At 41.4% G+C, this 22,913-nt stretch overlaps 1 protein-coding gene across 1 annotated transcript; it reads left to right on the top strand.

Annotated features, from left to right (window-relative positions):
- The first annotated feature begins 505 nt into the window (after positions 1-505).
- Positions 506-1,429, top strand: SLC25A53 (solute carrier family 25 member 53). Its single transcript, XM_025371665.1, has one exon. It carries the CDS (start codon positions 506-508, stop codon positions 1,427-1,429), a length of 924 nt encoding a protein of 307 aa, XP_025227450.1.
- Positions 1,430-22,913: the final 21,484 nt, after the last annotated feature.

Raw genomic sequence — 22,913 nt, 5'->3', positions numbered from 1 at the left:
TCCCCAAATTTAATACCAACTTTTAGAGAAAGCATTGCACTTCAACTGTTAAATGCCTTTCTGCCTCTACAAGATAGTGCCAGATTTTTTAAAAAAGAGAATAGTAATGTATTATTCAAGTAGTTTATAAAATGCAGTTTCATGTCATGAAAGTTGATGCATTAAGTTTTGGAGTCTTCCCCTCCTCTATTTCATGTTTTTCCGTTGTAATCCTTTGAATATTGGAATATTTGCTGTGTCAGCAAAATACTGTAGTGGTGGCTCTGTTCAGAAAAACTGATTGCCTTTCTTTTAATTTAAAGTTAATGAATTCTTAATTTCTTAAGGGTGTGCTTATATATCAGAAACTGGCTCAAAGAGTTGCTTGTTTCCGTCGACCTGAGTTTCTTAGGGTTCATTTCTAATTAAGCAATGAAAATGCTTGCCAACAGAATTAATTGGTCAGTCTAATCTCTTTTTTTCCACCCTTGCCAGTTTCTTCCATCTGCACACAGTTGTCTTCAGCATGGGGGAGCAGAACCACTCTCCCGGGAAGGAGCTTCAGCACAGGACACGAGCAGAGGCTCCAGGAAAGAAAAGCTGGCATTCCCAGGCCTACGCCCTTGGGGCCGTTTCCAACTTTATGTCTACTTTTCTGACGTTTCCTATCTATAAGGTTGTGTTCCGGCAACAGATCCATGCCATGGCAGTGTCAGAGGCTGTGAGACAGCTTTGGCACGAAGGTCCTCAATACTTCTACCGGGGAATCTACCCTCCTCTTCTCTCCAAGACGTTGCAAGGGACTCTTCTGTTTGGGACTTATGATAGCCTGCTGTGCTTTCTCTCTCCTGTTGGGCCACACACCCTGGGACACCGCTGGGCTGCAGGGCTCATGTCTGGCGTGGTGGAGGCTGTGGCACTCAGTCCCTTTGAAAGGGTGCAAAATGTGCTCCAGGATGGTCGCAAGCAAGCTCGCTTCCCCAGCACCTTCAGCATTCTCAAGGAATTCAACTCTTATGGGCTTTGGGGGCGGCTGTCACTGGGTTACTATCGTGGTTTCTGGCCTGTCCTGGCCAGGAACAGCCTGGGGAGTGCTCTATATTTTTCTTTCAAGGACCCCATCCAGGATGGCCTGGCAGAGCAAGGCCTGCCCCATTGGGTTCCTGCCTTGGTGTCTGGTAGTGTCAATGGAACAATCACCTGCCTAGTTCTGTATCCTCTGATTGTGCTGGTTGCTAATATGCAGTCCCATATTGGATGGCAGAACATGCCAAGCCTGTGGGCCTCTGCCCAGGATGTGTGGAACACTCGGGGTCGAAAGCTGCTCCTGATCTACCGTGGAGGCTCCCTGGTCATCCTAAGGTCCAGTGTGACATGGGGCCTCACTACAGCAATCCATGACTTCCTGCAGAGGAAGTCGCACTCCAGGAAAGAGCTGAAGACTGACTAGCTGCAGAACGTGTGGCCATGGCAGCTTTGTTATTCTAAATCTTCCCTGGTTGGTTCTATATAGCTTACTTCTTTGGCTCAGTTGCCTAATACAGCCATCCTTTAGCATCTGTAAACTCATTGCATGGGAGAAGTTCCCAACTACCAACCTGTTGAGCAAGGACAAAGCCCAACAGGATTCCTTAGTCAAAAAGAAATGTTCGCCCCAGTCTCTCCACAGCTTCAGTAGCCTCAGAGCCAGGAGGCCTTTAAATAACATGTAACCCAGATTAAGTGTCATTCCTTTAAGGAATTCCTTGGCAATAAGTGGAAACTTAAAAAGATGACCTTACTTAGGCACTTTGAGCTTTGGGGCCCCTCTAGGTGTCCTCCAGACCAAACTGAGTGGAACTCCAATTTCAAAGAACTATGCTTGACTCTTAGGATGGGAATTCCATAAAACTCAGATGGCTACATTTTCATGACATTGTTCACTGCCTCTACCACCACCTCTCACTTCTCAAGGCTGTGGGTCCTACTTTCAGGGTAGCAGCTGTGACTGGAAATCCCAAATTAGGCTTGTGTGAACTCATCAGGTGCCACAAGAACTAGTGGGGCTGGAGATGGGAGTGCGAAGAAGTGTGGCCCATGGATGGAAAGGATAAAACTTTGAAAGAAGAGATTTAATTCCATGCAAAATAGAAACATTTGCTATAGTCTGCTTGGTGTTATCTGCTAGGACATTTCTGAGAGCAAGGTGATAACATTGCCTAAAAACCATTTGAGTTTCCCTAAAAAACCTGGAAGTGAAGTGACCATATCTTTTCACAGATAATTGCATATTTTGTTGATGTGGTTAATGTAGTTACTATGACATAAAGATCACTAATCTTAGCCTTAGAAATCAGAGCCATTCAAAATATGGTCCTTATATAACTTTCAACATATTGTCACTCCACTTACATAAACCCCAAACACTAGCCATAATGAACTCTTGTTCTCTCCCCAGACATTCCATGAACTTTCCCATGGCCATACTTTGGCCCACACTATTCTTTCCACCTGCAGTGCTCCTTCTTCACATGCCAGTCTACCAAAATCCTTCCAGCTCCTCAAAGCCCAGCTCAGAGGTCACCTTCTCTATGGAGCCTCTTGATTTCCCCCAACTGAATGTGACATTAATTTCTGTGACATTAGTCTCTTTAACATTAGTCTCTGTGATGCCCCTTTCTTTTTCTTTTCTTTCTTTCTTTTTTTTTTTTTTTTTTTTTTTTGAGACCGAGTTTCGCTCTTGTTGCCCAGACTGGAGTGCCAATGGCATGATCTCGGCTCATGCAACCTCCGCCTTCCGGATTCAAGTGATTCTTCTCCTGCCTCAGCCTCCCGAGTAGCTGGAATTACAGGCGCCCACCACCCATGCCCGGCAAATTTTGTATTTTTAGTAGAGATCGGGTCTCTCCATGTTGGTCAGGCTGGTCTTGAACTCCCAACCTCATCAGGTGATCCACCCACGTCAGCCTCCCAAAGTGCTGGGATTACAGGCCTGAGCCACTGCGCCTGGCCTCTGTGATGCCCGATTCTAACAGCATTTCATACATGGTACTGATTCCATTATGTCACTAATCTCATGTGACCCTGTGTTCTTGTATTCTTCAATACCTCCTACTAGACTGTAAAACTCATTGAAAGCAGGGATTCTTGTATGCATTTTTAAATCTTCCATTGTGCCTAGGTGCTCAATAACGTTGGTCGAATTATTGAATTGATTATCAAGCTGTGATGTGGTATATCCTCAGGGTGCTGTCCCTTGTACACAAAGATAAAGTTATTGACTCACTGTCAGCAGGACACATGCCTTTGGGCTGTGTTTTTGTTTTCTTTTAATAATGGATTTAGTTTTGTGCTAATGATAATGATGCTGCTGCTGATAATAATAACAATAATAAAAAATTACTTTCAACTGGAACATTTGATGAGTTTGTGTTACTGATGGCATGTTTGCTCTTAGCACCAGTTCAGGAACTGAAATTTCACAAACAGAATCACACTGTATAACTGTCCCATTTATTTCAACTCTAGGATTTTGAGGATTTCCAAGATGACATGTGTTATAGTTTCCCCCTACAGATATCTTAGTAATGCCCTCCTCTTGCATGTCCTTACTGAACCAAATTTGTCCTGTATTTGTCTTACTTGGTTGTAGATTTAGCAGTGAGAACTTCTCACTGAATGCCACAGAAATTAAAGATACAATTGTTGGAGGTATGATGTCAGAGAGCATTTGCCACCAAGGTTGGCAGAAAATGGCTGCTCCAGGAGAGCTGAAGATGAGTTTCCACATCTGCAGATCGGGATGTGTTGGGACAGTACTCAACTTGTGGATTCAAGAAAGTATGAACGCAGAGTCTGCATAAGGAAAGGAAAAAGATGCATTTATCTCCCAAGTACACTGGTGATTTCCACTTATGTCATTCTGTCCATCCATGTCCCTTTCTTCATTTTAACTTCTTTTTTAAAAATAATTTCAAACTTTTAAAAATGTTGCAAGCATAAATAAAGCTGAAAGAACACCCATGTCCCTTTTACCCTAATTCCCCTATTATTAATATTTCTCCCCATTTGCTTTATTATTTAAGTGTGCACTCTGTCTATACACACACAGGATATTTTTTCCCTGAACTATCTGAGAATTGCATACATCAATTTTCAATATTCCTAGATTCAATGTTTGTAGATCCAAATTATTTTTTAAAAGACTGTGTTTTATCTCTGACAATGCCACAGTTATTACAGAATATAATGAAATGAAAACTCACACGGTATATGTGATATTGTGAAATACACACTTGGTCTTTGATCCTGTTTCCTGGCATACAACTCCTAAAATCCTTAGAATTTCCAAAGTGATATCTTTTTGTATGCTAATGATTGGCTAATGGCTGGCAGCCCCTGGTTGCTTCAGGATGGGAACTAGTCACCAGAAAGACCAAGACACCATTAGAGGGTTGGGACTTAACAACCTCATTCCGACCTCCAGGGAGGGAAGAGGGGTGGAAGGTTAAGTTGATCACCAGTGGCCAATGATTTAATCAATCATGCCTATGCAATGAAGCTTCCATAAAAACCCCAAAGCACTGGGGTTTGAGAGCTTCCAGATAGCTGCACATGTGGAGGTTCCTGGAGGGTGGTGCCCCAGGGAGGGCACAGAAGCTCTGAGCCCCTTCTGCAGTACCTCACCCTATGCATCTCTTCATGTGTCCTTTGATATATCCTTTATAATAAAGTGGTAAACGTTAAGTATTTCCCTAAGTTCTGTGGCCCTTTCTGGCAAATTAAACCCAAAGAAGGGGTCATGTGAACTAAAAATTGAAGCCCATCTGTCAGAAGTTCTGGAGGCTTGGATTTGCAACTGGTGTCTGAAGGGTCTGGGAACAGTCCTGTGAAACCCAGTCCTCAGCTTGTGGGATATGACGCTATCTACAGGTAGATTGTGTCAGAATGGAATTGGAGTACACCCATCTGGTGTTCGCTGCAGAACTGATTGCTCACTTAGTGTGTGGGAAAACCCCACACATTTGGACATGGAAATATTCTGTGTTGATTGCCATGGTGTGAGAGCAGAGGAAAAAGTTAGGGTACTTTCCCCTCAGAGTATATTTTAAAGCTAAATTGCTAATAATTGCTTAAATTTACTATATTTGCCCTTATAAAAACTTTACATTGTGTATGTTGAAGCCTGAAGCTATGCAATTATAATATAAACGTGGATTTACAACTAAAGTAAGTTGTAATTTAAATAATTGAGTTTTTCAAATCGGTTCATATGAAACCCTAGGCAATACTGTAAAATTATACAGACCTGACAACTTTTTCCACTTAAATGTTCTCAGCAAAATTTAAGGGCATAGTCGTTTTCAAGTAATTTTAAATGTCAATGTTAATATTTAGTTTAGTGATGTTAATGTGGCTATGTTTTCTGATATTAAAAATGACTTTTAGGAGTTGAGATCAATAAAATAAGGAGGTAATAAATATCTATATCTATTTAAACACATAAAATATACAATTTAACACTAAAATTACTTGGTATAAAAAGTCAAAAGTAAAAGAATAAAAAGCCATCATACAACACAATATATGCATGATATACATTTTTTTCTAAATATAAACGACATCAGCTTTTCTAAAGCTCAAGTTGAAATAATAAATTACTAATGTTTTGTGACAAATCATTATATGGTATATTTTGACTTAATTTTGCGTTTACAATTTATTTTTAAACATTAAATAGCATTATAATTTTACTGGGATAACTATATATAGTGTAGTATGTTAAAGTTAATAAAATATCGTTGCATGTGAGAGAAAAAGCATAATAAATCAGAAACAATATAAAAAGCTTTCAGAAAAGATAAAAATACTGTATTTCTCTAGTCTGTTCACTCTCCAATGTCTCTGGTTCTTTCATATCATCTTCCTTTCCTCAAATCTTTTAATACTCCCTCCCTCATCATTTCCAACTAGTGACCCTACTTTCTATTTCATTAGGAAAACATACATTCAGAAGAGAATTACCAGTTTAAAGAACATTTATAAAGCCATCACCCATGTAATAACCAGCCAGGGCAAGAAATAGAGCCCTTTAATAACCTACTCCTCTCCCCCCACCACTGATGACATCCCTCCCTCCATCTCAGGTGTAGCCCCTATGCTGACATTTGTAATAATCATTTCTTTGCGTATGTTTATACGTTTTCTTCCTTATAAGCATCCCTAAACAACAGTTTTGTTTTACAGATGTTCAAACATTAAATGCTTTTTAAACTTGGAATTGTGACTATCTTGTTTCATTCCACATTGCTTGTGAGACTCATCGATATTGCAGATAGCTGTAGTTGATCCATTTTTATTGCTGTACAGTTTACCATTGTATAAATATACCATGATTTATTCATGATAACTTTGAGGAACATTCTGGTTGTTTGCAGGTTTTATTTTTACAGTTTATTAGTTTTATTGATGTATAATAATTGTATATGTTTATGGGGTACACGTGATATTTTGATACATGTGTACAATGTGTAATGATCAAATCAAGGTAATTGGGATATCCATCAGCTCAAACATTTATCATTTCTTTGCATTAGGAACATTACAAATCTTCTCTTCTAGCTATTTTGAAATACACGGCTGGGAGCGGTGGCTCACGCCTGTAATCCCAGCACTTTGGGAGGCCGAGGCGGGCGGATCACAAGGTCAGGAGATCGAGACCATCCTGGCTAACATGGTGAAACCCCCGTCTCTACTAAAAAATACAAAAAATAGCTGGGCGTGGTGGGGTGTGCCTGTAGTCCCAGCTACTCGGGAGGCTGTGGCAAGAGAATGGCATGAACCCGGGAGGCGGAGCTTGCAGTGAGCTGAGATCATGCCACTGCACTCCAGCCTGGGCAACAGAGCGAGACTCCGTCTAAAACAACAACAACAACAACAACAACAACAACAACAAAACACTGTGGTCATTCTGTTGTGCTATTGAACGCTAGAACTTATTCCTTCTCTCTAACTGTATTTTTGCGCCCATTAACCAATCTCTCTTCATTCGCCCCTCTGCAGCACCCTTCCCAGCCTCTGGCAACCACAGTTCTACTCTCCACCTCCTTGAAACTTTTTAGCTCCCACATGAGTGAGGACATGTGATATTTGTCTTTCTGTGCCTGGCTTATTTCACTTCACATAAAATCCTTCAAGCTCATCTGTGTTGCCACAAATGACAGGATTGCATTCTTTTTTAAATACCTGAATACTATTAAATCGTGTACATATTATCACATTTTCTTTATCCATTTATTTACTGATGGACACTTAGGTTGATTCCATAACTTGGATCTTGTAAATAGTGATGCAATAAACATAGGAGTGCAGATATCTCTTCAATATATTGTTAAATATTTTTTTGGATATATATCCAGCAGCAAGATTGCTGAATCATAATGGTAGTGCTATTTTTAGTTTTTTGAGGGACACCCATACCGTTTTCCATAATGGCTGTACCATCTTACATTCCCAATAACGGTGTATGAGAGTTCCCCTTCCTCCACATCCTTGCCAGATTCTGTTTTTTTTTTTTTGTTTTGTCTTTTTGATAATGGCCATTTTAACTGGGGTGAGATGAAATCTTATTTTTGACTGTTACAAAACGGTGCTACCATCAATGTTCTTGGTAGTGTATATAAACACAGGTATTTCTAGGGCACTTATGTAAGAATGGAATTACTGGTTTATGGAATATGAGCACCTTCAATTTAATTGGATGATACCTAACTTCCTCAAGGCATGTACCAATTCACACCCTTACTAGCCAGGTTTAACAGTTCTCATTGCTCCACCTGCTGGCCAACACTTGGTATCATCAGACTTCTTAATTTTTGCCTATCTAGTTGGTGTAAATGGCATCTCATAATTTGATTTTCCTGATGACTAATAATGTTGAGCATCTTTTCACATGCCTACTGAACATTAGGATTTCCTCTTTTGTGTAGCATTTATTCTAGACATTTGTCATTTTCTCCTGTTGAGTTGTATGACTTTTTCAAGTTAATTTGTAGAAGTTGTTTTAATTTTAGTTCTTTCTCCTTTATATGTGTTCCATACATCTCTCCCCACCTTGTCACTTACTTTTCCATTTTAATGATTTCTTTCGATAAACATAAGTTCTAATTATAAGATAGATATCGAAGTTATCAATCCTTTCTTACGGTAAGTGCTTTTTGTGTCTTTTCAAAGGAATCTTCCTATACTAAAATATCATGAAATATTCCTTTATACTATGATAACATTTACAATTTTTATGGTTTTGACTTTCACATTTAGGTTTTTAATATACTTGGAATTAATTTTCATGTAGAGTATGAGAATAGAGGTCTAATTTTTTTCCTTGTGAATATCCAATGCCCTAATATCATTTGTTAAAAAGTCTTTCCTTCTCCCATTCAGTTACAATGCCAACTCTGTCAAATACCAAGTGTTCATATATTATTGGGACTATTTCTGACCTGTCTGTTCTATTCCACCAGTTTATTTATCTAATCTTGTGCCAGTACAGCATTGCCTTATTACCTGTAGCAGTAATAATAATAAATGTCTTGATATCTGATAGGGAAAGTCTTCCCGCTTCATTCTTATTCCTCAAGAGTTTCTTAACTATTCTTATCAATAAGTACAGAAATAGGTGCTGAGATTTTCTTTTCACAAAATTACTGTTGAGATTTTAATTTCAGCAAAACGTAACTGTTGAGCTTTTTTTTTTGTTTCTTTGTTTGTTTTTGAGACGAAATCTCACTCTGTTGCCCAAGCTGGAGTGTGGTGGCGCAATCTCGGCTCACTGCAACCTCCACCTCCTGGGTTCAAGTGATTTTCCTGCATCAGCCTCCTGAATAGCTGGGACTACAGGCAGACACCACCATACCCAGCTAATTTTTGTATTTTTAGTAGAGACGGGGTTTCACTATGATGGCCGGGCTGGTCTTGAACTCCTGACCTCGTGATCTGCCAGCCTCAGCCTCCCAAAGTGCTGAGATTGCAGGTGTGGGCCACCACGCCCGGCCAACTGTTGAGTTTTAATGTAAACAAAAATAATGGTTGAAATAATGGTTGAAATTCTAATTTTAATGTTTCTCCAAGTTTCATAATATCCTTCATAGTGTTCAATACATCTTTTTTGGGATTTTTATTTATTCCTTACTGTTTTTAAACAATTACTAGCAGTAAAGCAGATTATCATAAATGGGATTATAATGAGTTTCTTACATACAATGTCCTTCTATTTTAAGAGAAAAAATATATATCTGTTAAGAAATCAATTTATATGTGTTGAAGCCTCATGTTGACATATTCAGTATAACATATATTAACATAATGAACTATGTTATTATCTATAAAGATGCCACTAATTCCTTAGGTTTTCAAAAAGTAAACAGCAAACCTTAAAAAAATGTATTATGACAATGGAGATGGAGTTGACAAAAAAGGTCAACTCTGAGATAGAGTACATAAAAGCTCAAGATATCTGTATCTAACTGCCTACTTGATATTTTCACTGATATATAGGCATTCCAAATATGTCAAGACTAAACTCTTTATTCTCCCTACCAATGTGTCCCTAGCCTTCCCATTTCCAATGGTATCATCATTTTCTGGTACTTTCAGCACAAAGGGTACTAACATATAGGGAACTTGACTCTCTCACTCATCACTCTATTTCCAGTGCCCAGACTGTCATGCACATACTAAGTGCTCAATGGATATTTGTAGAATGAATGAATGAATGGGTCCTGCTCTCCAAACCTGTTTGATTAAAAATCATTCAACAATATACACAGAGTAGTATATGAAAAACCGCCAAAAGACTTCTCTCCTTAATTTTCAATTATTAGACCCACAGCCTTAGTTTAGTCTCTTCTTATTTTATACCTGAACAACTACCACAACTCTTTTCAATGGATTTTCTTGTCACTGTCCAATGTGAATAGCTTACAAGATAAAATCCAAACCACTTGGCATGACATTCAAGGTCCTCCATAATCTGACACCAGCTTACTTTTTTCACCTGATTTTCCTCTACTTAAATATTATGAATCTCGATGTCCCAACCACATAAGACTACTGGATGTTTCCCAAGTGCGCCCTACATTTCTCTTTGTTCTTTTCCCCTCTTCCTGTAATTCCATTGCACCCATTTCTTCCTTCAACAAATGCTATCCATTTTTAAAGGCCCAATTCAAATGTCATTTCCTCTATGCAGGCTTCTTGGACTCCCTTAGGTAGAATCAGATTTCCCTCTTTTTCACTTTCCCCTGGTACTTATTAACCTTGATGTAACATTTAAAATCATAGATGTCATAGAATTATTAGACTTAGAAGTGGTCTTGATGATCATGTGGTCTGACTTTTTCATGCTATCAAGGGCCAGAGCTAGAAGAATCCAGTTCTTTTGATTTGCTTTGCCTCATGATTATTTGTGTATATATATATATATATATATATACACACACATTTTTTTTGAGACAGAGTCTCACTCTGTTGCCCAGGCTGGAGTGCAGTGGCACTATCTCAGCTCACTGCAACCTCCACCTCCTGGGTTAAAGCAATTCTCCTGCCTCAGCCTCCTGAGTAGCTGGGAATACAGGCGCAGGCCACCACGCCTAGCAAATTTTGTATTCTTAGTAGAGACGTGGTTTTGCCCTGTTGGCCAGGCTTGTCTCCAACTCCTGACCTCAAGTGATCCTCCTGCCTCATCCTCCCAAAGTGCTGGGATTGCAGGCGTGAGCCACTGCACCTGGCCTATTTGTGTGCATACTTTTTATTCTCCACCTGACATGTCGCTGGGCAGAAATAGGGTCTTATTCATCTTTGTTCTTCATGATACTTAATACAATCTATTGCACATAGTGGATATACAGTAAGTATGTTTTAATTGACTTGAGATTAGAGGGATGGATACAGTAGAGGTAGCCTTCATAATATTGTACTCTGCACCAGGTACCATGCCAGTTTTACAAGAATTACCTGATTGATCACACAGTACTATAAGATAAGCACCATTTCTAGCTTTACTTGCCCAACACTTCATAGCCAGTAAGTTGTAGAATCTGGGCCAGAATCCATATTCCTCTGGCTCTAGATACTTTGCTCTTAGTCATTGTGCTATAGTGCAAAACAGTAAGGTGGGAACTCAAAGATTTTGAGTTTAGAATATGATTGATGGATTAATTTGGCATGAAAGACTAACTTTTATTTCCTGGAGGACATAGCAGCTAGGTTTGGGAAGATAGTTTGGGACTATATTGTGGAAGACTCTGAATGCCAGGTATGGTATCAGAAGTTACCTCCCTTCCCTAGCTCTCCATCTGCACCAGTCTAGATCACTGTCTGAGGCCCAACTGAAACACTACTTACTGTTTGAAGACTTCCAGAATCTTCCAAGTCACGATGAACTGCCCCTATTCCCACAGTACTTTGTTCATACCTTTGTTATGATACATAATGTTACTTTTTTTTTCTTTTTTTCTTCTTTTGACGGAGCCCCACTGTGTTACCCATGCTGGAGTGCAGTGGTGTGATCTTGCCTCCCCTGGGTTCACGCAATTCTCCCACCTCAGCCTCCAAGTAGCTGGGACTACAGGTGTGCACCACCATGCCCGGCTAGTTTTTGTATTTTTAGTAAAGTCGAGGTTTTCCTATGTTGGCCAGGCTGTTCTTGAACTCCTGACCTCAGGTGATCCATCAGCCTCGGCCTCACAAAGTGTTGGGATTATAGGCGTGAGCCACCACACCTGGCCAATCTGACTTTCTTAACAGAAATATTTTGCAGCTCTGTCTTCTTCACATTTTATAAATTTCTTGAGAGCAGCCACTTTATTTATGATTGTATACTTCTTTTTATTTAGCATCTGATACATAGTAGATGCTTGTCTTAGTCCATTTTGTGTTGCTATAAGTGAATACCTGAAACTGGGCCATTTACAATCAAAAGAGGTTTATTTAGCTCATGGTTCTGCAGGCTGGGAAATTTAAGATTGGGCAGCTGCATCTGGTAGCTTCTGATGAGGGCTTTGTACTGTGGCAAAACATGGCAGAGAAATGGAAGGGAAACCAGGTCCCGGCAAAGAGAGTAAAACACAAAACACAAGAGGCAACCTCACTTTGCAACAACTTGCACTTGCATAACCAATCCAGTCCCACAAAGAGTAAGAACTGACTCACTCCCACCAGACTGCTTTAATCCCTTCATGAGAGTGAATCTCTAATGACCCAGAAGCCTGTTAAAGGTTCCACCCCCTCTCAACACTGTTACATTGGGGACTAAGTCTCAATATGAGTTTTGGTGGGCACAAACCATATTTAAATCATAACAATGCTCAATAAATATTAGTTGAATTAAATGTTTCATTAGGAGAATATAGACATGAATAAAGCATGGTTTCTGCTCTCAAGAGAAGCCAACATTCTATTAAGGGAAACAGTGCATTATTCCATGTGAGAAGCTATACTAATGACATGTATAAGCCTGTGGAATTCAGTAATCAATTAGAAAATGCAATAGGAAAAATAACCTATTCATGATATTCCCAAAATCTATCAGGCAACTAGGAAGATAGCTAACAAAGATGTATAAACCATTATGCAGAAAAGTATGAGATTGTACTAAAGGAAAATCAATAAAAATCAGAAAGTGGAGGAATATACTTGTCAGGAACTACCAAAGGTCTAGAATTTGACCCTATTTACAAACTTAAAATTAGCCTGACACGACACACACAGTTTCATATATTCTGTCAGAAGACATGAGAATCTTGGGTGAGAGGCAAAGGACTTTATTACTCAGAAAAAGCAGTAGCTAGAACTTCTTGTTGGCTTGTGTTTGTACCCAATGCCCCCCAGATCCCACAAGGGCAATGCAAAGGACCAATGATGGATGGCTGCACAGTGGGTTGCATTACAGGAAAGAAACAACACATTTGGAGGATCCACTGCTTTTATAGAAAATGGAAATAAGCTGGCTCTTTGTGATGTTTCCTTATCCTTCAGGGTTTCTCACTGCAAACATGGCCCTGAGAATGGCCAAGGTGAAGAGTCATCAGTGCCTTACATTTTTGGCCTACTCAGAAAAAACATGCATGAATGCTTAGGGACCATGATGGGTTGTCTTTCCCAACAATACTCCATTTGTATGTGGGGAGACTTTAAGTCAGCAAATTGGTCATTCTTCTCAAATTAATCCATAAATCCAATATTATTCCAATCAAAATATTAATGGGCCAATTTTTTTGTGGAATTTGGAACATTGATTACAAAATTGGAAAAGGCACATACAATAAATTGCTATATGAAAGAAGTGACATTGCAAAGGAGTGAAAAAAGGATGAATAATTTAATAAATGTGATTGGGACAGTTGTTTCTCTTCTTGAAGAAAAATCTAGATCCATGCCTTATACAAAATAAAGTCTAGATGTATAAAAGACCAAAATACACAACCAAAATCTTAAAACCAAAAAAAAAAATCATGTCCCCAGAGTAGAGAATTTCCTAAACAAAATCCCAAAACAAGTTTTAAAGGAAAATATCGATATATTTGATTTCACAAACATTGTATAATAAAAGACATGAGAAATAACATCAGTGTTAAAAGACGAGCAATCATTGGCACAAGCTTTTTGGAAAACTAGTTGGCTCTATCTACTGAAGCTGAACCTATGCATTCCTTATGACCAGAAACTCCATTTCTTGGTATATACCCAAGAAAAATGCATATGTATATTCACTAAAGATATTATGAATATGCTCATAACCACATTATTTGTTATAGTCCCAAACTGAAAAAAACAAGTATCCACCAACAGTAGAATGAATAAATGAATTGTGGTATACATTAAAACGTAGCACATAAAGGAGAATAAACTAACTACAACTACAAACTCATGACAACATGGATGAATCTCATAAACCTAATGTTGAGCAAAAGAAGCCAGACACAGAGGAGTATATACTGAAAGATCCCATTTATTTAAAGCAGAAAAGAGGCAAAACTAATTGTCAGGAGAGTGGTTATCATCCTTGGGCATAGTGACTGGAAACGGGCACAAAAGAAGCTTGTGGTGGGGTGGGGGGAGGTTGGTAATGTACTGTGTCTTGATCTGAGAGCTGGTTACATGGGTGTCTTTACTTTGTAAACATTTATCAAGATATACACCTAAGATATGTGTGTATGTATATTGTACTTAAATAAAACATTTTGAAAATCTGCCTAACAGGATACTTTCTTATATATGGCTCTCACCAGCAGAGTTGCATACATACCAAAAGTCATGTTTTTCCTCAAACAGTTTTATTCCAGTTACATTTGTTGTAAATGAACATAACATGGATTTGAAAAAGAAGATCAGCAACAGACTTAGAGAAACTTATTGCAAAATATATTGCTGACCAACAATTAGATACAGAATATGGGAAGAACCCCTAAGAAGCAATACTTAAAAAACAAACAACTTATAGGAAAAACAGGCAAATGACGTGAAAACATACTTCACAGAAGAGGAAATATATATAACCAGGAAACCTATAAAAAGATGCTCATACTCGTTCATGTCCTTTTCAGGGACATGGATGAAGCTGGAAACCATCATTCTCAGCAAACTAACACAGGAACAGAAACCAAACACTGCATGTTCTCACTCATAAGTGGGAGTTAAACAATGAGAACACATTGACACAGGGAGGGGAACATCACACACTGGGGCCTGTCGGTGGGTGGGGGACTAGGGGAGGGATAGCATTAGGAGAAATAGCTAATGTAGATGATGGGTTGATGGATGCAGCAAACCACCATGGAAAATGTATACCTGTGTAACAAATCTGCACATTCTGCACATGTATCCCAGAACTTAAAGTATAATTTTAAAAAGATGCTCATCTTTATGAAATAATCTGGGACATACAGGTTCAAACACTAGGGAGATACTCACTTTCACCCACTTAATTGGCTAAAGAAGTCTGAAAATACTAAATATTGGCAAGAATATGGGGAAAATGGGACACATACACTGCTGGTATGAATGTAAATTGATGCAATTACTGTGGAAACTTATTTGGCAGTGTGTAGTCGGTTGAAGATGCATGTACTATGTCATCTAACAATTTCAATTCTAGGTGACATTTATAGACCAAGAGGAGGCTATTGCAAGAACATTAACTGCTGCATTGCTTGTAACAGAAAAAATTGGAAACAACTTAAATGTCTAGGAGGATGGAAATGCATTAGTTAGCTATGGAATATTCATATAATGGAATGTTATATATCATTTAAATGCACCTCTATTGGTTACAGTATAAACACAGGTAAAATGTTTAGAGATGCATAATATTAGGTGAAAATTCATAATGTTAGGCGAAAAAAACAACTGTAGAAGATTACACACAGATATGATCTAACTTGTCATAATGCAAAAATCACCAGAAAATGATTCATTTAACAAATATTTATTGTAGGCACAATTCTAGGTACCTGGGATCATTGAAGAAAGCAGAGATATCTTCCCTTGTAGACCTTACATTTCAATGGGGGAAGACTGAAATAAGATAATTAGCATAATAAGTAAATAAATTATATAGTGTGTTAGATGGTGATGAAGCAAAAACAGAGGATGGTAAGGGGGATAGAGAAAACAGGGTGGGCAGTTTGCAGCATTAAGTAGGATGGTTCAGGTAGGTCTCATTGATATAGTGAGATTTGAGCCTTGAAAAATGTGAGATAATTTAAATGAGTGGCTCTACTGGAAAACAGCACTCCTTCCTGGCAGAATAGACATTGCCATGGTCTTATGGCAAGAGTGAGCCCAGGCTGTTTCAAGGATAGCAAGAAGGCCACAGCTGTGGCAGAATGAGGAGAGCAGATGAGAGGTCAGAGATATAATGGAGAACCAGAAAATGTCAGGCTTCTGCAGGGACTTTGACTCTGATTCCAAGTGGAATACAGTGTCTTTGCAGGATTTTGAGCAGAGAAATGCCATGATTTGATTTATATTTTAAAATTATCACTTTAATTTTTGCATTGAGAATGTGCCACCATAGGGGAATGAGCGTGGAGGCAGAGAGGCATGTTAGAAAGCTGTTGCAGTTATCCAGAAGAGATATGATGGTGGATTTGACCTTACATGTACCAATGGAGATGGTGAGAAGTGGTTGGATTTTGGATGCATTTTGAAGTGGAGCAAAAATGATTTTCTGATGGATTGGATGTGTAGTGGGAGAGAAAGAAAGAAATTGAAGGTGATGTCAAGGTTTTTGGCTCCAAGCAGATGAACAGATGGAGTTGCCATCAATTGAAGTGAGGAAGGCAATAGGAACAATAGGTTTTATAGAGCAGATTAGTTCTGCCTATGACATTTTGAGTTTGAAATGTCCATTAGACATTGAGTGGAGGTGCTGAGTAGGCAGTTGTACGTATCAGACAGGAGTTTAAGATGAAGATCTGGCCTGCAAACATGAATTTGGAAGTTAACCTAGAAATATTTTATATTAGCTATTGGACTGGAAGAGATCACCAAGGGAGTGCACACAGAAATGCAAAGAACAGGGACGGAGCCCTGCGGCATTCTCATTTTAAGAGGTTTGGAAGAAGAGGAGAAGCCAGTAAAGGAAACTGAGAAGGAGCACCCAGTGAGATCAGACAGTGTGTTGAACTGGGAGCCACAGGAAGAAAGTGAACCAAAGAGGAGTGACTCGTTAGCAGTGCCCAATGCTGGTGATACGTAAGGTGAGGACTAAGAATTGATCATTGGATTGAACAACAAGAAGTCATTCATGGCCATGATCATGACCATGACAGGAGCAATTTCAACAGATTTGTGGAGGTGGACCCCTGATTAGAATGTGCCCAAGAGAGAATGAGAGGGGAAAAATTGGGAACACTGAATAGAGACCACTATTACAAGGGGATGAGAGAGTAGTCAAACTCATTACCTGGGGGAAGAACTTTCCTGATAGATGAAACAGACATTGCAAAGGCTCTAAGACAATAATGAGTATGGCTTGTTTGAGGAACAGCAGGGAGGCTACAGCTGGGGCAGAGTGAGTAAGGAAGAGAACAGGCAGAGCTAGTGGGAGATAGAAAAGTATGGTCATCTGGGGCTCCCTCTTGGCCCCAAACTGATATAGGTAGAAGGCCTAGGGGAGTATAGTCTTAGACAGGAACACTGGTTCAAGTGATGTCTTATATTATGGATAGAAACATATTTCATATGTGTCTGTAAAAGAGATTTGCATCAAAGGGGAGCAAGGGAATTGCGTGATGGCAGGTGGGGAAGTGGAGCCAAGATTATATATATATTTGTGTGGGTTATATAATAAAGATGAGAAATAACAGTATAATTTAATCCTGATTGACTGAAATGACCCAATAGACAACACAACATTGATAATGCTGGAGATAAGGGAGAGAAAAAAGGTAGTGATATCATTCAGTTGATAGGAGAAGATATCTAGTGGGAAAGGAGAGGGGCTGGCTTTAGAGGGCAGTCTGGAAATATCATTATATTAACTTGCTAAGATTGCTATAACAAAATACTACACATTGGGTGGCTTAAACAACACACATTTATTGTCTCACAGGGTTGGTCTTCTGAGGCTTCTCTCCTTTGCTTGCAGATGGCCATCATCTCCCTGTATCTTCACATGGTCAGCCCTCAGTCTGTGTTATCTGTGTCCTTATCTCTTCTTACAAAGGCACCAGTAGTATTGGGTTAGGACCCATCTTAATGACCTCGCTTTGACTTAAGAGGTAATTATGTTACATTATGAGATACTGGGGGTTAGGACTACAACATATGAATTTTGGAGGGGTACAATTCAGCCCATAATAATCATGTATGATATCAACAGGAAGACCATGTATACGGATGTGGGTGCAGGTAGGTGAAGTGATGTGGTGGTAGGAGTCTGTAGAAGTTCTCTTCTGATGGCTTCAATTTTCTATTGAAATAGGAAGCAGTGGAAGAGTTAGTCAGGATATGGAGATAGTGTTGGGAGTTTGAGGAGAAAGACGTTACAAAATAATAACTTGGAAAAGTCAGAAAATTAAGGGACAGGAGACCTGTAGCATGATTGCCTAGCAGCATTAAAGTCTGGTTGAAGTTCATGGTCATGAAGTTAAACTGAGAGTTGTCATGTGGTTGTGAATTTTCCCCTAGCCAGCTTTAGTTGTGTGGGTGCAGGCTCATGGGGACATAGCTGGATTTAGCCAGGGGTTGTGATTTTGCCAAGCAACACAAAGTGAGAGAGGGGCAGGATACTGGAGGGTATTATGTAGAGGAGTGGTTGTAAATTGAGCATGACATCTGAGCTAGGAAAGGAGAAGAGAGAAGACAATAAAGGGAAGAAGAGACAGTAAAAATCTGATAAGGTCAATGGATTGGAGATTCTGGTGAGGATGAAAGAAAATAGGGTCCAAAGTGAGTGGGCTAAAAAGAGAGGGGTGTATGGTCAGAAAGAGGGATGTCTGAAATTGAGATTACAGAGGGGTTCCCAAAATTATAGTGACAAGGGCTAGGGTATGGCTACATGAGTGAGTACATGAGTGAGTAACTGATGTGGAGTTGAGGACAATGTCATGCAGGAGAAATGCTCAAGGAACAGAAGGGGCTAGTTTGTCAGATTATCAGAATGATTTTTTTTTTGAGATGGGGGTTTTGCTAGGTTGCCCAGGCTGGCTCAAACTCCTGGGCAAACTTCCCAACTTAGTCTTCTGGGTAGGTAGGACTATGGTGAGCGCCACCATGTCTAGCTTTAGAATGATCGACATTGAACTCACTAAGAATTAAGATAGGACAACTACCACTGAGAATGACCATGTTCTCAGAGACAAAATGTCTGAGAAATGAGGGGAGAATATTTCTGACAACAGCAATAAGAGCTGGTTGGTGACACTAGCTGTCAAAAGCTGGAAGTTTTTAGGGAGGTAGGAGAGGGATTGCTCTCTAAAGGCAGCAATGAGAAGCAGTAAAGTCACTTACACAACTTTTAGGATCTGTGGTACAGTGGTGGTAGGAGAGAAAAATCATCTGCTCCTTGTGAGTGGGCTTCAGGGGATCCAGAGTCCTCAGGAGAGGGGGCATTCAGAGAAGAGGCTTCGACTATGGAGGAATTATCGTGGGTGCATTGTGTTTTATTAGTAGGGGAGGGGTGAGAGAGTGACCTAAAGAGGGGATGTGGACACAACCTTATGGAGGTTAGAATGTAGCAGTTGAGAGGTGTCTTGGGATACTCGTGGTGACTGTCACAAATGGAGATAAATGTTATCATTAGTTGAGTTATAATAGGTTCAAGGGACATCAGGGTGGGAGGATTTTGAGGTTTGGGCTATGGAGAGGTGGGTATCTGGAGCTTCCTGTCAACTCCAAGGGATGTGGGGGGTGTGGTCTTAGACTTGGATCACTGGTTCAGATAAGGCTTCATTTTGCTCCTTCATTGTGCTCAGAAATCACATTAATCTGTAATGACAGAAAAATAGGCCAGAGGGCCAAGATGGCTGACTAGAAGCAGCTAGTGTGTGCAGCTCTCACGGAGTGGAATGGAAGGTGAGAGTAGACATAGTACCTTCAACGGAAACATCCAGGTTCTCGCATTGGGATTAATCAAGGAAATAACTTGTCCCGTGGAGAACAGAGAAAAGCAAGGCAGGACAACAGCACATCCAGGAGCAACACAAAGCCAAGGGAAGCTCCCTGGCAAGAGAAGTGGTGAGTGAATGTGTGGTCCTGGGAACCCATGCTTCTCCCATGGATTTTTGCAACCCACAGGTCAGGAGATCCACTCATGAGCCCACTCCATCAGGGCCTTCAGTCTCACACACAGAGCTATATGGAGTCCCGGCAGGACAGCAGGTGTATGTGGAGAACCAGGAACTTCATATACTCTGGCTACCTGGGCATTCCGGCAAAAGTAACTGCAACTCCAGCAAAGCAAGAGGTTAGACCCCTGTACTTACCCCTAGGAAAGAGGCTGAATCCAGGGGGCCAAGCAGCCATAGTCTGCGGACCCCACTTCCACAACACTGCACAGGATAAGACCTACTGGTCTGGAATTCCAGCTAGCCACCAGTAGCAGTGCTGCACCTACCTGGGACAGAGCTCCAAGGGGGAGGGGCAGGCCGCCATGTTTGCTGTTTGGGTGACTTAGCCCTTCCAGCCTTCAGGCTTTGGAAAGTCCAAACCAACTGGGGCAGAAGGGATCCCTTAGCACAGCACAGATGCTCTACCAAAACGTGGCCAGACTGCTTCTCTAAGTGGGTCCTGATCCTGTTCCTCCTCACTGGGAGGGACCTCCCAACTGGGGCCTCCAGCTACCCCTGCTGGTGTTCTGTGGGTGACAAAGATTTGAAAACTCCCTGCGACAGATCTCCCAGAGAAAGGGCAGGCCACCATCTTTGTTGTTCGGATGACTTAGCCATTGCAGCCTTCAGGCTTTGGAGAGCCCAAATTGACCAGGGCCAGAAGCGGTACCCCAGCACAGTACAGCTGCCTTATGAAAGCATGGCCACACTGCTTTTTTAAGTGGGCGCCCAATCCCCTTTCTCATCACTGGGTGGGGCCTCCCAACCAGGGTCTCTAGCTATACCCATTGGTGTGTCTCTGAAGTTTCAGGCCTCCATGGGATGGAGCTCCCAGGGAGAGGGGTGGGCCACCATCTTTGCTGTTTGGGTAACTTAGTAGTTCCAGCCTTAGGCTTTGGAGTGTCCTAGGTGACCAGGGGCTGAAGCAGATCCCCAGCACAGCACAGCTGCTCTATGAGAACAGCTACTTTTTAAAGCAGGTCCCCAATCACATTCCCCCTGACTGGGTGAGACCTCCCTACGGAGGTCTTTAGCCACCTCCAACAGTTGTATTCGGGCTGGCAACAGGCCCATACCTCCTTGGGATGGAGCTCCCAGAGGGAGGAGCAGTCTGCCATCTTTGCTGTTTCATAGCCTTCACTGGTGATACCTCCAGGTACTAGAACATCTGAGGTGACTAGGGACTGGAGTGGACCCCCAGCATAGCACAGCATCCCTGTAGAAAAGTGGCTAGACTGTTACATGGGTGCTCATTCCCATACCTTCCTCACCAGACAGGTCTTCCAGGACTGGGACTCCAACTACCCTCCTGCTAGAGCCACTAGCAACTCAGTAACTTCCTGGACAGAGTCTCCAGGGGCAAGTGAAAGCCTCTCTGCCTCTGCTTTGGCAGTGAAACCGTCCTTGCTAACTTCGGACTAACAAAGAAGCAGAGACTCTAAGTGTCTTATCCACACCTCCAACAAGCTACACTTAACCCAAGGAGAGGAGGCCAGTTTGTCTCTCACGGGTCCCACATACCATCCACTGCTTGTCACCAGACAGGGAACCCCTGGCTTGAGCTTACAGCACAGAAACTCTATCCTAGGCTAACTGCACTGAGCTACTGCTGACTCACATTTCTCTGGAGTGGAGCCCCCAGGAGACAAGTAAAGTGGTGAAGCAGCAAGCAAGCTGATGTGGAGCCCAGAGGTTCTGGCACAGGACCATCTGTAGCAGAGAATGGCCAAGCATGGCCACCCCTTCAAGCTCAACATGCTCCCATAAGAGACTTTAGCACTATGGGAACTGTCTGACCTGATGTGTGCAGGGCAGTCTTGCACATCAGACAGGGCTGGTCAGACCTGAGCACTCCTTGGTCTGCTGTCCTCTCCCAGGGCCGCAGCCTGGCCACACCTGCTTACAGGGCAGTCTTGCGTGCCCTAGGGGCCCACACCATAGCTTCTGTGCTGGTGGATCATGCTTGACTGGTGGAGAGCTCCAGTATGGCAGCTCCTATGGCCGTGCACCAGCCTGCATGTTAACTCCCAAGCCCACAGCAGCTACTCCCAAGCCCACAGCAACTCCCTACATCACTCTGCAGGCACCTGTCTGCACGGGTGGGTTTTGCTTTACTTGCCCTGCCAGCATGTGAGAGTGCAGTAGGCCCCCAAACCCTGCCGACTACCATTGGAGATGAAGCCTTGGTGGGAAGAGAGCCAGCAAGCCTCACCTCACCAACAAATAGCGATCAGGGGATCTGCCCATACCCTAAGCAATCACTCCTGCTTGTGGGGCACAGGAAAGGCACCCAGACCTGAGCTAGCCAGCACTCTGCCCCAAACCAACATTACCTCCATTGTAACAGCCCACACAGTCTCCAGCAGCGGCCCCCTGCTCCCTGCTCCCCACAGCTGCTTTGCCTCTGCTGCTGTGATGAATGCCCACAGGGAGGCAGGCACCTCTGCATCCACTAGCACTTGGCTGCAGCTACTGCACCTTGATCCCCCCAGTACAGTAGATTCCAAATGTCAAGGAGCCAGAGAACAAAGCTGGGGCCCAACACAAGTGCCCAGAGGTAGAGCATGCAGTCCAGGGGTTGGGAGCTGTACGTTGGCCCCCTAAAATCTTCCAGAAACAAAGCCAGATGGCTGAATCCACCTTATACCACAATCAAATCCTCAAGGTCATCAAATAGGATAAAAGAAAAAAAAAAAACCCATCCAAAGGTCAGCAACCTCAAAGGTTGAAGGTAGATAAGCCCACAAAGATGAGAAAGAATCAGTACAAGAATACTGAAAACTCAAAAAGCCAGAGTACCTTCTTTCCTTCAAATGATTACATCACCTCTCGTGCAAAGGTTTGGAACCAGGCTGAGGCTAAGATGGCTAAAATGATAGAAGTATAGGAAAGAAGTTCACTGAGCTACACAAATACATTGTAACCAAATGCAAGGAAGTTAGAAATCACGATAAAATGTCTTAGGAGATGACAAACAAAATAGCCAGTATAGAGAATGTAACTGACCTGATAGAGCTGCAAAACACACTACAAGAATTTCAAAATGCAATCACAAGTATTAACTGCAGAATAGACCAACAGAGGAAAGAATCCCAGAACCTGAGGGCTGTTTCTGAAGTAAAA

This window comes from Theropithecus gelada, chromosome X (assembly GCF_003255815.1).
Source record: "Theropithecus gelada isolate Dixy chromosome X, Tgel_1.0, whole genome shotgun sequence".
NCBI classification, from domain to species: Eukaryota; Metazoa; Chordata; class Mammalia; order Primates; family Cercopithecidae; genus Theropithecus; species Theropithecus gelada.
Note: the sequence above shows the minus strand (reverse complement) of the source record. Positions and strands in the feature narration are given on the sequence as shown.